Source organism: Lathamus discolor, chromosome 15 (assembly GCF_037157495.1).
Source record: "Lathamus discolor isolate bLatDis1 chromosome 15, bLatDis1.hap1, whole genome shotgun sequence".
Classification (NCBI taxonomy): Eukaryota; Metazoa; Chordata; class Aves; order Psittaciformes; family Psittacidae; genus Lathamus; species Lathamus discolor.
In genome coordinates this window covers 8,404,619-8,421,863 of record NC_088898.1, presented here as the reverse complement: position 1 = coordinate 8,421,863, position 17,245 = coordinate 8,404,619, and the positions used below count along the sequence as shown (strand labels likewise).

Genomic DNA, 17,245 nt, shown 5'->3' with positions numbered 1-17,245 from the left:
AGCTTAAGGAAGTGGGAGAGAGTAGGACCCGAGGAAATAGGTGCCATGATGGGACTTGTGTAGTCGCCACGAACTCTGGAGCAAAGGATGGATACGCATGGTAATGATGCTGGGAAACACGGAATGCTTTAACTTGCTCCAGAGGTCCCCCAAACCCTTCACAGCACAGGGGGAATGCAAGAAAAACTCCATTTTTCTGTGATGCTCCTGCGTTATTCCCTTAGTACTGCACCTTGGTGGTCTCAGGTAGGAGGTGAGGGAATTAGGTGAGTTTTTCCTTTCAGGAGACACTGGGATCCTCTAAAAAGCCTTTCTGGCAACTCCAAATGTGTGGGGAAATCACCAGATAAAGAAAAGCTCAGGGGGCAGCACTGGGCAGGGCTGTGGCTCCTCACTTGTACAGAGGTGTGGTACTGATGTATTGCTCATGTCACCATCCCAGGCTCCCCCTTTTCCATAGGGAATGTCTTTGGAAACTGAGATTATGGGAGTTTAAACAGAGAAAATAGATATGAAGGTTGTGGTCCCACTTCTTATTCCTAAGAGCCTTGAAGTTTTAGATGTATCCCAAGAGGTCTCCAGTGCTGGCAGAATGGCCATACCTTAAAATGTGACAGCTTCAAATAGTCTTTATCTGTTGCTTTTTGTTGAAAGAGCAGTTTCTCTTATTGTACAAATATTTTCTGTCAGGTCTTATCTGTAAGACTATTCCAGTGTGGTCTCTCCACCTCCCGCCCCAACGGGGGGGAAGACAATCAGGAATGAGCATTTCGTAGCGCAGCATGGACAAAGTTTATCAGTTGTTGCACAATTCCTTTGCCTGTGAGCAGATTGAATAAAGAAGGGGGACGGGGGTGGTAGAAATGATCCTGATTTATATGGGTGAGCTTCCTCCAAGAATTCCAGGATTAACTCTCAACAGTTTCTCCTAGGAGGAGATTCATTTTTGCCCTTTGAAGAGCCCTGAATTAATGAAGAGCAGAGGATCTTCTGCTCTGTGCTGGGAAAGGCTGGAATTCCCCAAAGCCCTCTTGCTTGAGATGTTTTAATCAAACAGACTGTTTACATAGTGTGTCTCACCAGAGGCAATGCTCAAGCAGTGGTGGGCTTTAGCTATATGCTGTAATACCAGGAGTTTAGTTTAGTTTGTTTTAAACATCAACATACCGCCAGTTTGACTTGGAAATGGCTGTATCCAAACACCTGCAGGCTCCATGGAGCAGGCCAGAGAGGGAAGCAACAGCAGCTGCATCCCACAGAGGCAGCATGATACCGTGAGGGGTCTGTGTTTCTTCTCCAAGGGTTTCTCTGGGGGTGGGAATTAGCAGCAGAGGGGGGCTTGGGAGCACTTGCACTCATGGAGGAAGACCCCTTGCAGTGGTGGAAAGCTGAGCACTGGACCAAACTCTTCATTCTGCCTCACGCGCTGATGGAGAGGCAGAGAAGCAAGGGCCTTTCTGCCCCATCCATATGTTCTGTCTCATACTGAGAAGACCAAACTGTTTTGGTGAAAAGTTTCTGTGCTTTGGTAACTTAAGAAGGCACTAAATGAAATGCAAGCTATGTGTTTAGTAAGAGAGAGAGGGAAGAAGGAAGCGAGATTAGGGTAGTTGTTTCTACCATCACCAGTCTCTCCCTTTCCCTCCCTCAGGATGAATGTTTCTTGTACCTATACCAAGAAACTCAATGCTTTATTGCACATCTGTATGTCTGAAACTGGCCATAAACCTTGAGTCAGGATCTAAACTTGCTCAGATAATTTATTCTTTCTTTTAAATACTTTGGTATCTTCTGGAAGTGATGTATTTCCGCTCCCCATGCACAGGATCTTCTGTGCATCATTGAGGAGGATGCACGTAAGTAGGCAATGTGGCCAACATTCTTCCCAACCCAAGCAATCCACCCAGCTGTTCAGCAGGGATGTTATTTATTGGGAACTGTCAATGTGTTCAACACATGGTGTCCTCTGCACTGAAGAACTCCCAGCCTGGCTTTTATGGGGTTTGCCTGACACTTGTCAAACACTGGTGACAGGGCAAGCTTGACGAAGCACACGTTTGATTGTGAAAGTTATTATGGAAGGGCACCGCAACAAGATGTTCTGTGAGGAAAGGAGGGACAGAGACTGGTTGGCAGACAAGGAAACAGGCAGTTGCAAAGGGTAGAGGTTTCTTTTTGGCTGGTGGTTTTGGGAAGAGAACAGAGATTTCCTTCAGCGATAAATGAGATGCTTTAGGAGAAAGAAAGGGTGTTTGTTTCAGCAGTGATGAAACTGCTGCGTGAGAGAAGCAGGCTCCCTCTTCTGTGAATCCAGGCTGCTGATTTTGTGACAGTGGTTGGAGGTGCACAGGTTGCTCTGGGGTTTTAGTTGCCACTTTTGTAATTGCTCTGATGTGCTTCAGCACTGTCCTTTCTGCCTGTGAAGGTGGGACAATGATTCTCAGCGTTATTGAGGTTGCATCTCAGCAACCTCAGAGAGATGTTGTTTGTAACGATGAGGTGATACCACCAGTGCGGCCGTTTGCTCATGCATGATGCTGTAAATGGCAAATGCCACCCTGTTGTGGAAGAGGATATCCTCAGCCAAGAGGCCCTGTTGCTCGGGGTCCTGCTGGGTCCCTGCAGTGTTGTGCTGCTGTAGAGAGAAGACTCCACTTGTGAAAGGCCAAAGAGACAAAAAAGACATATAAATAGGCATATCTTGCCAATCTCCTACTTATCTATTTGTCCCATCTTTTTTCTCTTGACTTGTGTAAGCTCGTATTCATGAGCATCACAGGTATTTATTTTCCCCTACTGAAAACCAGCACGGTTGCCTGAACAGCGCGACTCTGGCCACATTCCCTCCTATTTGGCACAATGTAAACTTGGCTCTTTGCAAGTTAATATTTTCTGTCAACAACCTGCAAGAAAACATAAAAAATCCGTGCTGATAAAATTTGCAGATGTTGCAGAGTTGAGGGAGTGGTAAACAATGACCAAAACAGGACTCTCAGTTGGGTGGTTTCAGAAACTGAGAACATGCAAACAGTATGCATTAGAATAAAGCCAAGCGTGAAGTCATCTATATAGGAAGAGGGACGGCAGGTCCTACATAAAGGATGGATGGTGGGGGAAGGGTCTTTCACCTAAAAGCTAAACAAGTAGGAGTAGGAGTAACTGCCTGCTGGAATAGATAAAGAGTGTAAATGGGAGCTGCCAGTGTGATGCTGTGGCCAAAGGTTTGGAGTCATCGTTGGCTATGTAAACAGGGAAGCATTGAATGAGATAGGGGAGGTTGTGTTATCCCTGTTGCTGACACTGCTGCTGCAGTACTTTGTACAACACCGGTATCCACAGTTTAAGAAGATTGTTGGATGAAAGAGGATTTAGACAGAATAATTAACAATGACAATAATTACATGATTAGCAACAAGTCTTAAAGTATTTGACTCCAGAAGATTAAGAAGTGACTTGATCATCGTGATCTTTAAGTGTATGTTTTGGGGAATATTAATCTGATAATTGGAGGTTGGAAATCTAATAACAGAGGATAAGAGTAAATCCAATGGATGCACATGGAGACTAAGCAACTTCAAACAGAGAAAATGCTGTATTTTAGCACTGGGAGTAGTCAATCACTGAAAATCCTTTCTGAGTCGAATGGTGAAGCATGTCACCATAACTTTCAAAGTAAAATTCAGTGGTTTTCCAAATCACAAGGTGTTTAATAGGAGTTAGTTCAGTCATCACCCGTATTGTGTCTGTGTGCTTCTAACATCAGAGTAGGGTGGGTTTTTCAGCTATTACTGCAAAAACATGCTTGAAGCCAACAGTGATTAGCACTAGGTGCTAATTTCCAATCTTTACCTTTTCCAGTATTTCTATGGATTCTCCTTGACACTGGTAGGATATTTCTAATCATCATAAGATTTCCAGCTCTTTGTTAGGGCTTCCCCAACATCGCTACATTGAATTATCAGGCTCAGTTTCATATGTGTGCTGAGCAAGGATTTGACTTTTCCCCTTCAAAACAGGCCAGTGTGCTAATCTGAAAACAAGTTGGAAACCAAGCTGAAAACCAAGACTGAAATCTTTTCTCATTGAAGGTATTAAGAGCTTTACTGTTGACTTCAATGAAGCCAAGAATTTACCTCCGGGATACAAACTTCGGGGAGCAAAATCAAGGTTTCCCTCTGGAAGCTGGAGCATTGGCAATGTCAGGACTGTCAAGCTAACACAGCAGACCTCGTTAAAAACAAAGTTGAATGAGAAAGCAGAGAATGAGCCTGGGGTGACTTTTGCTTGTTGTCTCCTTGCTGGGTGGTCTGTGTCTCAGGCTCAGGGCAGAACAGCAGTCCAGAGAGTATTAGGCTGTGTGCTGAAATGACCTATTCCTGTGACTTCGGCTGAGTTGCACACAGAAAATACAGACCAAAGACCTATCAAAGGTAATTAGTGTTCCGAGACAGGATTTTGTTCCATTTGAGCCATCCTCAGCTGGAGACTGTTCTTCAAAACTCAAATGCAAGCCAAGTGCTTGGAATACCCTGGTCTGCTCACTCAAACCCTTGTGCACGTCTATATCTAGGTCTGTGCACAGGGAAAGTAGTACATGTACATGCTATGTTGTTATTCTTCATTTCTTTGGTTCCAAATTTAACCAGAAGTGGAAGGGCTGAAATAACACAAGAAAGGTTGGACATATGATATTTCCTGCTGCTCAGCTAAACACAAGAATTGCCAAAAATCTTCCAAGGTAGCTTGTTTCTTTTACATTTTTCTCCCAGTTCTGCAGACTTGAGAAGGTCAATTACTTTTGAGAAGCATTTGACTTTGGCAACGCTTATGGAAAGTGAAGTAGAATTATGACCTTTTGGAGGTTTGCCCATCGCTGTCCCATCTTGTCCTTTCAGAACCAAAGGCTGAATTTTCAGCTACAGCCTTCGGTTTAATAGGTGTGAATTTGTTTCTAGACACTTCTTAAGACACGGTGAGGATCTGTGTGAGAACTCTCATTCAGACGTCTGTTTAATTGCACTCACAGATCAAGTGATCACCGGTATTTGTAGAGCAGAAACACAGGCTCAGGTATTTCCAGGAGGAAAATCATACCAAAACAAATGAGATTGGATTCAAGCAGAGCAGAAAAAAGTAGAGCTCTAAAATTATATACTTAGGTTAGTATGTGGTGAGTGCAGCCTATCTGGAATGCATACTAGAATAGTTATGTTAGAGAGGCAGGTTTTTACAGCAGGATGTTTCCTAGAAAGCAGAAATATCTCTGTGGTTTTTGTATGGGTTTGGAACTTGTATGCAAGTATGGAGCGGGGAATTTGAGGCATGAAATAGTCATGACTAGAGAAGGCCCAGATCCCTTTCAGAAGCGACAGCAGAGAAACAGGCACAACCAGCTCCATCCCGCCTGCTGCTGTTCATGCTGCTCTGGGCGTTGCTTTTAAGGTTGGTAAATTCCTTGGTTGTTTCTATTAGGACAGGAAAGATGCAGTCATATGGGAAAGCCAGATGCAAAAAAGATATTTGAGTCTGGATAAGATCTAAGATATTTTTACAATAAGATATTTAATTCTCACAGAGGCAAAGAGCTTGCATGGTATAAATCAGTGTAAATGCGCTGGAACTACTCAAGTTTTGCACTCACTAAGTCTCTGCCCAAGAATGTTCTCAAAATCCAATTAAATAACTAGAAGTGTTTCATGTGGAAATGCCCCTCAATTACAAAGACAAGTCTTAAGCTATCATGATGTGATTTTTACAGTCTCCTCGCAGGGTGCCCTAGTTTGCATTCATGGAATTTTTTGTTTTTGTTTTGGTTTTGTAATCATGTGGATGTTGGCCATCTGTCTGATCCTGGAAAGGTTGGAAGGTTGTCCCTGCTCCCCAGGTCCTCTTCCCACTCCCTCATTGATCATAATGTTTGATTTAGGTGCCACTAGATTTCCTCCTTTGTTCTTCAGCCCTAACCTCTCCCCCCTCCCCAACACACATGCATTGTGCAATGGTGTAAAAGCTCTTCTCCCTGCAGCTGGGAGTAGTAACTGCTCAGCTGGTTCCAGCGCTGCCCTAAAGCTGCTGTAAAGGTCAGAGACGAGGGAATTCTAAAGAGCAAAACAAGCTGTGTTGTTGTCCCCCCTTCAATCCTTGCTGTGTATTTTGATCAGCACCACAAGCAGTCTCATGCACAGACCTCCCCTGCTCACTGCTCCATGTTTCTGGCCATCGAAGGGGTTCTGCAGGGCAGGGTTGGGCATTTTTCCATCACAAGGATGGGCTTGGTCGCTGCTGCAGCTGATTGACTTGCAGTGCTTGTCAGGGACAAAACACATTTTGAAAGGAAATGCCATATTGAACTCCCAGTGAGCTGATGGGTATTGTGCACAGTCATCTGATGGCACAGATGTGCCCCTAATAATCCTTCCAGGAGAACGTTTCCTCCTGGGATGCTCTGGCCATCTGATCTGCTCTGAGGTATGCTGACCTATCTTGACCCAGTTTATGATCAATTCTGGATGCGCTTTTTTAAAAGGAGCCCAGAAATACCACTTTATCATTTAGATTGCCTGGAAGTTATGGTACTTACATGTCTGTTCCTTCCACAGAAGGTACTGTCTGTGTTTGCACTCAAGCATTAACTGTAACAGAAGGGAGGAAAGCCACTCCGTGTTAGCATGCACGAGAGTAAATTTCTCTGTAGACCTTTGATAGCTAATCAGTATTTGGCTAATAGTGCATGGAGGAGGAGACATGAAAGCAGAAGTAACGGATGTTCCACCAAGCACATTGCTGGGTACGTTCATCTCTGTGTGTAGAGCAGCCCTTCTGCTCATGTGCTGTTGTATATGTGTCCTGTTTTGCAAGTTTGCGTGTCCTTCCAGGTTTGTGTGTTGCGCATGTGTCTGCGGAAGGTGCCTCTTGATATGTACCCGTGGGCTTTGCACATCTGCTTTTCAAGTGAGAATGGTGTTAATGTCCGGTTTCTCTAAAGGGGAATACACTGCTTCAGCTACAATAGGATGGTTAATTCTTAACCTGGTCCTGCTGATCAGTCAGCATAGATAAGCTTGGTAGGTGAGAGGTGTTAAGGTCCCTTTGACCCAAACCAACAAACTTATTGAGAGCTTTCCATTCCTTGTATTTGAAGGATACCTGGGTTTTCATAAGCACTGAACTCTGCTTTATCATCAGTGGGCCACACTAGTGTCTAAAACTGGCAGCCACCGACCTGAATTCTTGTCTGAATTAAGCCAAATGCAAAGATCCACATATTTGTTACATACACCAGTGGTTCTCTGAAGGAACATGCTGATGGCTGCAGAGTTTGACTTTTAAGTTAAGTAGTATCCAAACAAAGCCTGCCCGTACTGTTAATTCTGTTCTTATGGCTGCACGTGTTATGATCATATCTAACATCGTGGACACACACTGTTTTTTCAAGCTTCAACCAAAAATAGCCAGTTGTTTCTGAGAACAAAGCAGGAGAAATACATTGTTGTGTAGATATTAGAATATCCTTACTCTGGTTCTTTGGAATGTTCCCATGGTCCCAGACTTTGTAGCAGGGACTGAAGTTTGACCCTTGCAAAGGATGTGCTTTTTGCTCTCCATCTAAAAGCCCGCCTAAACCTGGTTATTAGATCATAAACCGCCACAGTTTGTTAACCAAGTACCAGTCTCCACTGGTTCTGCAGCTTTATTGTGAAATGCTTAAACAGATCTAGATAAGAAGCCAACCTTCCCACTAATACTTGTTTACGCTGATACTCTGTATGGAGGAGCCCTTGTAAAAGCAATACCCAGTCCAAGGATGACCCTGTTACAATACTGCAAGGACTGAAGCTGGCTCCTCTGTGCCATCTGCTTATGCAGTGTTGTCTGTTCACTTACACCCCAAAATCCTCACAATCTAATGAGTTTTCACTGACCCTAGCCTACCAGATCTATTTGCAGTAAGCTCTTCTATACTGTTAGCGGGTATATTCTCACAATAGGCTCAGTGAAGTGTCACTAATATGATTGTCCATGCCAGTGGCTGCTCTGTTGCAGCCTACGTGATTTTGTTATCAGAAGGGAAGGATTTATGTAATGTTCATAACTAACCAGGCACTACAAATTCATGTTTTGCTGGTTTAGATGTTCTCACCTCCCTGTTTTCAGGCTTTAAGGTATCTCATTGAGCATATGAGTGACTGGGAATTTGAGAAACAGTACAGAACAGATGCTTAATTTAATGCTAAATGGCAATGATGTAAAGATTTTGCTATTGCAAAGAGCCTTGGGACAAATTCTCAACATTAAATAGGCATGGCTGTATTAGACTCTATTTCTAGTTGCTGAAGTTCTTGTCTTTCAGGGCAAAACAAAAAGAACTTTGTCCTTCGGTCTCAGCTCTGACTCCTATCTCATAGTTTGTAGAGGATAATACCTGGTGTGACTTCAGCTAGGTTGGTGGCAGCAGCAAGCATCCCCTTTTCACTCTCTGAAGTCGCACGTTGCCACCTGAACAGGTCTCGAGTGGTTTTGCTTGAGCCACTCCTCATCTCAGGGGGCGACCTCAGGAGGCCTCTGAGCTGTGTTGGAAATGGTATAGACAGAGATGTTGCCTTAAGTACTCTGGACTTTGAATTATTTAACTATTGTGGCAGGAAGTGGGGGCTGGGGCAAGTATGGCAGAGGAAAGGAGAGATTATTTCTCCCCGTTGTAAAACTAGATAGGGTTCAACATCATACCATGAAATATCCAGTGCAGAACTCAAGAACTGCTCCAGTGGATCTTCCCTGACTTATCCAATTGCATGGAACATGGGGATACTTAACCCAAATCTGTCGGGTTTAATTATTTTCCTCTGGACAGATAAAAGCTTTCTATAGGTTCCTGTAGAATATTTGCTCTTTCAAGCGTTCCTCTGTGCTTTGATACTAAACGATTAAAGCATGCTACAGAAAAAAAAAACAGCCCCAACCTTTAGCTCCCTGTTCTTGGGCCCCCTGACTGCAGCTTTGATTGTTGACCTAAATTCCCCTTTCATAACTGAGTCCTGTCACCTCTGGTTGGAGTCTCCCAGCAAAACAGGCACGGCCAACTTTCAGAAGTGCAGGGCACTGTTTTCCGTTCTGCCTTGCACGGCTGTGACGGGCTCCGAGCACACCTGATGTGTTCAAAGTCAAGCTGACCTCCTTCCTCCCCTTCCCCCAGCCTCCCTGCTCCTGGAAAAGCATAACAAGTCCCTTTTTTTCCTTCTTTTTCCTTTTTTTACCATCTTTTTGTTTTCTTTTTCTTTCCCATTGCTTGGCAAAGTGAGGCAACCTTTTGCCTGCATAAAGAATTAAATTCTTAGGTAATTCTATGGCAGGGCTGATTACTAGGAAGATTGCTGTTAGCAAGATGCATGAAATGACACTGAAGTGAGGGAGGGAGGCCTGGAGTCTGTTACTGATAATATTAAAGTGGATTACAGCAGCTCGCATGGGCGACTTCGGCCTCTCTTCTTTCATACTCTGCCCACAGAGTGCTACTTATGACTCCAGCAGCCACAGCCTCTAGCTGTGAGTTCCCGTTTCTCTGTGGCTACTGCTGATAAACATCTGGTCCAGTCTCTGCATCGCAGGCTTGGTTACAGCAATGCCTCGTGTCCTCACTCAGGACTTTGGTCCAGAACTTCAGCAGCTGATGCTACCTGCTGTGCTTGTGCTGCGAAATCCTGCCCCGCACACAGGGCCCACGCAAGGATGTGGCTCTATTGAAGTCCCCAGCAAAGTCCTGGAAATAAATTTGGTTATAAATCGTACACTGGCCCTTGGTTAAGTCTTGCTGGAAGAGGTCAGATGGACAGTTGGGTGCTGGAGCCATCATGGGTCAGTAGCCAGAGAAGTGAGGTTTCACTGGCAAGAAAAAGGGAGAGATTGTATTTTTGGTTTTCCATGTTTGGCTTTGGGCTTTTGGAGTTTAATTTTCCAGCTTTCCCCATTCTAGATCCCTACAAATTTACTTTTCCTATAAGGGACAAACAACATGGGACTAGAAGGAGCTTCATGGGCCATTGAAGTCTGTCTGTGGCCAAGCAAACAGGAATGTAGTATCTTAGCTCTGTTCATGCACTTCTGAAGAGTTGTCTGAAAAGTGACTCACTGCTTAGTAGGGAAGAAAGGTTACCAATGCCTCTTACTGGAAAGCTGGACTAGCACCTCTTCTTTTTCTTGTAATAAAAGATAAAACTCAGTTTTAATCCCTTGGGCTTCAGGAGCTTTGCAGGGAACAAATCACTCAGACTACGGACTTTGAAGGGCTGTCAATGTTCTTCTCAGCTGTAACTCCATCCCTTTCTAGCAACTCGGAGCAAGCAGAAGTGAAGAAAACTGTTTGCTGCTGTATGAGACTTGTACATATTTTTTTAATCTAATTGCTGTGGGGAAAACAAACATCAGTTTTATTTCGCACCATTTCTTGGCTCGGAAACTTGAGGCATATTCGCCAGATTGTGGTTTTGCAGTCATTGGCTTGAGTCTCCTTTACCATGAGGCCTCTTTACACCACTCTTGGTTTGTAAAGGGATATTAAGTAGCTAAAAACGTCCCTTACCACATTATTGTAAAGAATTCTCAGTGTAAATGAGACTCTAACCTCTGTATGTTTTTCATGTAAATGTTCGTTGTGGTCACAGCTGAATTCTGAAATTTGGAGTGTCAACCATTGTGAGGGGTGATTTTGCTCAAAACCAGCCTTGTTTGGGGTAAAAGAGGCCTCTCCTTGTTTAAAATGTTCTTAATTATGTCTGAGAAATAACTCATGGCTATGGAACCTTTTACTAAATTGAAATAAATTGTGAAAACATCAAATTATTCAGTTTTCAGAAGTTCTGGCAATTATTTCACATGTCCCTCTTCCAATGGCTTTGCCCTTATTAGTTGTCATAGAAGAAGTAATAAATTCTTGTGTTATGACATCCAAAGTCCCAGCTGAAATGAGTTTCATTGTGCTGGGGACAAAACGGAAAAGTGACACTCCCTTAGCCGGAGGATTCTTAGTCTAAAGCCAAAAAGTAAGTGGAGGGCTGGGAAAGTAGGTATAGCATATGAGCAAAAGAACTGGTACAACTTGCAAGTTATAGGGAGTGTGGGTTTCTTATACTTTCTTATTCTTTTTCCTTTCTCTTACGAATAAAACAACTCTTGCTGTTGAAGGGATTGTGTTCAATCCGTCTTTTCATCAAGAGTTGGTTGTCTGTAACAGTAAAAGTTTGAGGAAAGAATACTGTACGTGGTGTATGGATTCAGCAAGGACCTTTGCCCTAAACTAGAAAATGTAAGGAACTGGAATAGTAGACTGTTTTAGTTGAGCAGCTTTCATACTGGCGTGTTCAGTGGTGTCCCTATTGTCACTGGGTTTTTTCTTTCTCTGCCCTCCTTTGGCTCCTTGTAAATCTTGAATTGATGGCAGCTGTTTGAGCCAAACTCAAGACACGTTGCATCACATCAGGGTTTAAATGCTCAAAGGCAAGGGAGGATTGCTACTATTCTGTAGTATTCCTCCAGCAGCTCCATCTGCTCAGCTAAGGTCAATCACTAGCATCATGCAGCACTTCAGAGAGAGAGGAAGATGTTCTTTAATGCTGGCTAGGAAACTGAATTTCCATTCCACAATTATTTATTAGCTCTTTTGGGGGAATATTCCTAGCCCCAGTCAGTACAAAAAGCCAAAAAGCTTGACCCCTAAAGACTGTATGGTGGACTTTCTTAGACCTGGAAACCCCAGAAGCATGTTCCAGAGCTTCCAGCCATCCGTCCAACAGCAGGGATCTTGGATGTCTTACAGGTGGAGCTGCTATTGCATGTGCAGCTGTTCTTTGGTCCTCAGGCCTGGAGACTTTGGTCACTGTGGGGAGAAGGTGGCAGGAGATGATGGGGAGCATGACTGGGATGGGTTAACCTTCTCTGCTTGCAGTCAGAACAGCCAAAGGAGTCCCTGGTGCTCCTTTGGCCATAGTGAAGGCTCACACATTCTCATGGAGATTTATTGGGGCTAGCCCATTTGTGCATCACTTTTTCTGCTCTCTCCATGTTGGCATTTCTGGGCAGGCACAAACCCTCTTACAAAATATCTGACCAGCTCTAACGGTCTACTACGATAAGTTGGGGTTTTTAGAACTTATTTTATTGCTTCTTTGGAAGAGGGACTTGTCTTGCCAGCTGTCTTCTCATTCACTGCAGCATTATCCACCCACCAACACTGGACAATACCTTCATCTGAGATTCATAAAAATGCAGAATTTTATGGGCTGTCATACATCTGAAAATGAATGTTTTGTGAAAGTATTTATTCCATACAGAAAAATCAAAACCCACTTAAAAACCAGCCTCCAGAAGGTCATTGGTAACTTTGGCTTTCCTACCATGAATTTCTCGGGTAAATATCCATCCCAGCAAATGTCATTCTTTATTTTAAGCATATTCGTTTTTTCCTTTCCTGGTTCTCCTCCTCTCCTTTCTCGTGATCAGAAGTAGCAGCATAAACTAGAGGCTGGTCTTGCAAAGGTTTTGAACTGAGTGCGCCCTACAGATGAATAAACACATTACCTTCCGAACCCTGGGATCTCTCTTCCAAAGGCAACAGGAAAAGGGGGAGCTCAGAGTCCCTAGCAAAATACCAGCCTGCAGAAAAAAAAGGCCTGTTTAAATGCTCTAGCTTTCCCATCAGAAGACTTTTAAAGGGGGAGGAGGAGGAGGAGGAGAGAGGAAGGGTGTGAGGAGAGAGGGGGGAAGGTGGGTGCTGGGAGAGGGGAGGAAAAATACAGTGAATGCTCCTGTAACCTTTGCTCTGTTGATACTAGACAAGACTGCACTGTTAATGAGTGATTGTTAACAGATGGCTGTTGAGCAACTTAGAAGCAGAAGATGTTATTTGGTTGTAGTGCTGGGAGGGTTAGGGTGCAGGGGTGAGGTAAGGGGATATTTAGTCTTTTCATGAGGACTGAATGGTCAGAGATTTATGATTTTCAGTTAGGCTTTTGGAAGTGGAGGCCTGGGGGAAGGATTGTTTCCCATGTGCTGATAGGAGAGTGGCCGTTTGGTGCTGAAGGCTGTAATGATGATTTTCTGGGTTGAGGGCTGTCCCTGCAGCCCTTGGCCTTTGAGAACTGAAAGATGGAAATGTATGTCTTTAACTTGCCAAACCTCATGTCCCAGAGTGAGGAGTGGGCTCTTCCCACTGCTTGGAGCTGTGTGAAAGCAGGTTGAGAGAGCTTTAGATGTGGATCCACACTTTGTCCGCAAGATAAATCATTAGTGCTTATCCCCTGCGGCGCACCAAGTTGTTAGTAAGTGTGTATGTGAGGGGGCAGAAATCTTTCTGAACGTGGATGTCCATCCATTCGTGTTCCTTGCCCTTTCCTGGTGTGGTATATACCATGTTCAGCACATCAGCATGCCAGTGTGTGCCACTTCCTCACTGGTTTTTATGTGGTACGAATTTGAGGGTAGCCTCAACACATCCCATTCACTTTCTGTAGGATTTGGATGCTTGAACCTATCACAGTTCTTGTAGCTGCTCAGTGTTTCTCGAGCTGCAGTACTTTGCTTTTGTACTTGTTTCTCCTCTGGACCTCATTAGATACAGGGTTCAGTAGTAGGAGGTGTGAGTGAGATCAACACTGCTTCTCAAGGCTGTTATTTTCAGCCAGTGGTGTATGGCTTGAGTGAAGGCAAGAACCAAATGCACAGAGCATCATTTTGCTGTTAGGAAATTGCAGAAGAGGTTTGGCCTTTGGTCAGGAAAGGGGAATTCCATTTATACATGCAACAAGTAACAACAAGTGTACCACAGTCATGCACTAGATGATTTTGTCTTTCTTGTACATGAACATTTTAATGTATGTAGGTGAGTGTGTATATACATAGCTATTTATAAACTAATTTAAAGACTGATTTCTTTATCCTGTCATCCTTATTGATTCATATTTCTTTTTTGGGGGCACATAGGACTATATGACAAATGTTCTTACACCTCCCGTGACCGAGGATGGGTCCTGGGGATTAACACCGTCAGTGACCAGGGGAATAGAGACCCCCGCTATTTCTTCTCTCTGAAGACGGACCGTGCTCGCAAAGTAACCACCATTGCAGCACATCGCAGCTACCTCCCCAACCAGTGGGTGCATCTGGCTGCCACGTATGATGGGCAGCTGATGAAACTCTATGTGAATGGTGCCCAGGTGGCCACAAGTGGAGAGCAAGTGGGCAGCATCTTCAGTCTTCTGACCTTGAAGTGCAAGGTGCTCATGGTTGGAGGAAATGCGCTGAACCAGAACTATCGGGGTTACGTAGAACACTTCAGTCTCTGGAGGACAGCCCGGTCTCAGAAGGAGATCTTATTGGACATGGGCCAGGCAATTCACAGACAAGACACCCCTCTACCTCAGCTAGTTCTTCAAGACAGTTTACTGAATGTGAAAAACACCTGGTCCCCCATGAAGGATGGCAGCAGCCCCCAGAGCAAGTTCAGCTATCACCATGGCTATTTGCTGGATACCAGCCTAGACCCTCCTCTCTGTGGACAGACAGTCTGTGACAACACAGATGTAATTGCCAGCTACAACAAGCTCCCCAGCTTCCGCCGCAACAAAATCGTGCGCTACCGTGTGGTAAACCTCTACGATGACAAACACCAGAACCCCACTGTCAGCCAGCAGCAGATCGAGTTCCAGCATCAGCATTTAAATGAGGCTTTCAGCCGCTACAACATCACCTGGGAGCTGGAGGTGCTGGAGGTGAAGAACTCTTCCCTTCGCCACCGACTCATCCTGGCCAACTGTGATATCATCAAGATCGGGGACGAGAACTGTGATCCGGAGTGCAACCACACCTTGACTGGGTATGATGGTGGGGACTGCCGGCACGTGCGCCACACGCTCTTCAACAAGAAGAAGCAGAATGGGGTGTGTGACATGGATTGTAATTATGAGAGATACAACTTTGATGGTGGGGAATGCTGTAACCCAGAGATAACAGAAGTCACCAAGACGTGCTTTGACCCTTATTCTCCTTACAGGTAGGCACTTCCTTAAACAAGATTTTATGATAATATTAGTGACTATCTGTCCAGGTATTGTTCAGCCTGCTGGGTTTTGAAACCTTGTTTTGTTGCCATTAGAGGCTTTGGAGTTTGTACTTCATTTGTTTTTTTCTTAGTGTTTGGCTCACATTATAGTTATCCAAATGCAATCTCAGTAATGGTCTCACCAGCATTTTAACTGTTGAGCTGGTATTCTCCATCTAGGCTAAAGAAAGTTCAGTGCTGAAGACTGAAGCAGCCAACTTTGGTTGACCCATTCGCTGTTGGTTCTGAGCAGTGTATTGTAGCATTGCACAGTTTAACTGCAGACTCTTAGCAGTGGGAATTGCATGTCATACAAAGCTCATGTGTATTTGGAGAGGGAAGATCCCTTCAGGCATGGAACAGAACATAAATCCTCTCAGGTAGACTTTAATTCTCTGGGACTTCTTTGAAGGCAGGTAGGTTACTCTGTATCCTTGATGCTCTGAGTACTGTTTTCTGTAAGCACTGCTATGGCGAGACAGCTGAGTCTGCGGGCTGTGAGGAGGGAGGTGGATACCAGGTTCCTGGTAGTGCTGTCGCACACATTGAGCTCTTCTGTGCCTCTTGTTATACAGATGAAAATTGGGTTAGTGCCGCTTCATTGCAAATGGCAGGGCAACTTTCTGTGGGTGGATGTGAGCTTAGAAAATCCTGAGATCCTCAGCTAAAACTGTGTTGTAGTTTGAAGAGGGACATCCTCGAGTAACTTGCGTCAGTTGAGTACCACGTACCTACAATTACTCCAACTTGCTTTTGGTCATCTTTAGATAAGAGTTAGTTTGTTTAAGGAAAAAAGTGTTTGCTGTGAAGGACTTAGAAATATAAACACACAGAAGATGAAGGTTAAAGCTGAGAATCTGTTGTCTGCATCCCATGTTACAGTTTTTGTAGGGCAATTCATGCAGTCATGGCGAAAAACCTCTAGATGGTCAGAATAACCTGTGTTGTCAACACTAAAGCTCAGGTTAAGAGAGGAAGTGTGAGCTGTTCTGGAATCCCTTCCATTACAGCAATTCAGGCTATCTTTGCAACTTCCTCCATAGAGAGAACACAACATTATCAGCTCTACTGGAGCTTTAAATACACATAATTAAGCTGCTAAGAAATGTTTCCTTTCCATTTTTGTTTTTAACTCCAATGAGGTTGTTTTTGAAAAACTCCTTATAGCTCAGCATGACTTCAGTGAGCTTCCAGAGAACAGAGCTCACATGAGGAAATACTTGAAATGCTAATGATTGAAAATATCAGAAGGAAAAATACCAATCTCTTAATACTGTTCAACTGGAGAGGAACACAACGAAGCAAATATCATCAAAGGCATAATGCAAATTGGATTGTTTTAACACTGGAGTTCTGAGAAGTCGAGGTGTTAGTTCTAACAGCTATGACAATTTTTAGCAAAATACATTATTTTTAATATGATAGTTCCTTTTTATCACTTGTTCTGTGACCAGCATAATACCCATACAAAATGAAACTAGAAAAGTCTTGTAAATTTTAGTTGGCAGATTTAAGACTGTGCCTTAATGCTATTCTGATGCTCAGAGATGTTTCTATTTCAAATGAAGCCTTTTTTTCCTTTTTGATGCGCAGATTGTACTTGCAGAAGCCCAAGCAAGAAATTTAGATCCCAAATCTGAAGTTACATTAATGCAATAGTTGCTTTTCATAGGCAGTTGCGTGTTCATTTTGGAGGCACCCAACCTCTCTGAACTTTCCTGGAGCCTTTGCATTTCATGGCTTTGAGCTCACAGATCTTCTACATGTTCTTTTTGGCTTGAGAAGCATCTCTTTTTGTCTGTGATCAGTGAGGGAGGCCTGAAGGTCCTCTTCCAAAGTGCAGAGCCTGTGAAAATCCATAGGTCCTCCACAGACTTTTTTGCACCAGTTAGATTTCATTTATTTGTCTTTGTACAGACATTGTAATGCACTGTTGATCACTGGCTATGATCAACATCTTGTCTATGAAAACAAGAAGGCCAATAGAAGACATTCCATCTCTCCGGAGAGTTTACTTGGTGGCTGATATGCTTAGACTGAGCTTATACCCACCACTCTGATGGGTGTTGCACTCAGTATGGCAAAATAGAGCACTTAGTCCTGTGGGCTTAGCCATGAGGTTTGTAAGGCTGAAGTATTTAGGCTAACAAATACAGG

The 17,245-nt window shown here is 43.9% G+C and overlaps 1 protein-coding gene across 2 annotated transcripts in view; it reads left to right on the top strand.

Moving 5' to 3' along the window:
- PAPPA (pappalysin 1) overlaps nt 1–17,245 on the top strand; it is a 181,638-nt gene that overhangs the window by 11,804 nt on the left and 152,589 nt on the right. For both annotated transcript variants that reach the window (XM_065695845.1, XM_065695844.1), the window contains exon 2: nt 13,972–15,040. In XM_065695845.1, coding sequence (XP_065551917.1) covers nt 13,972–15,040 — 1,069 coding nt within the window. The remainder of the gene's footprint in view (nt 1–13,971; nt 15,041–17,245) is intronic.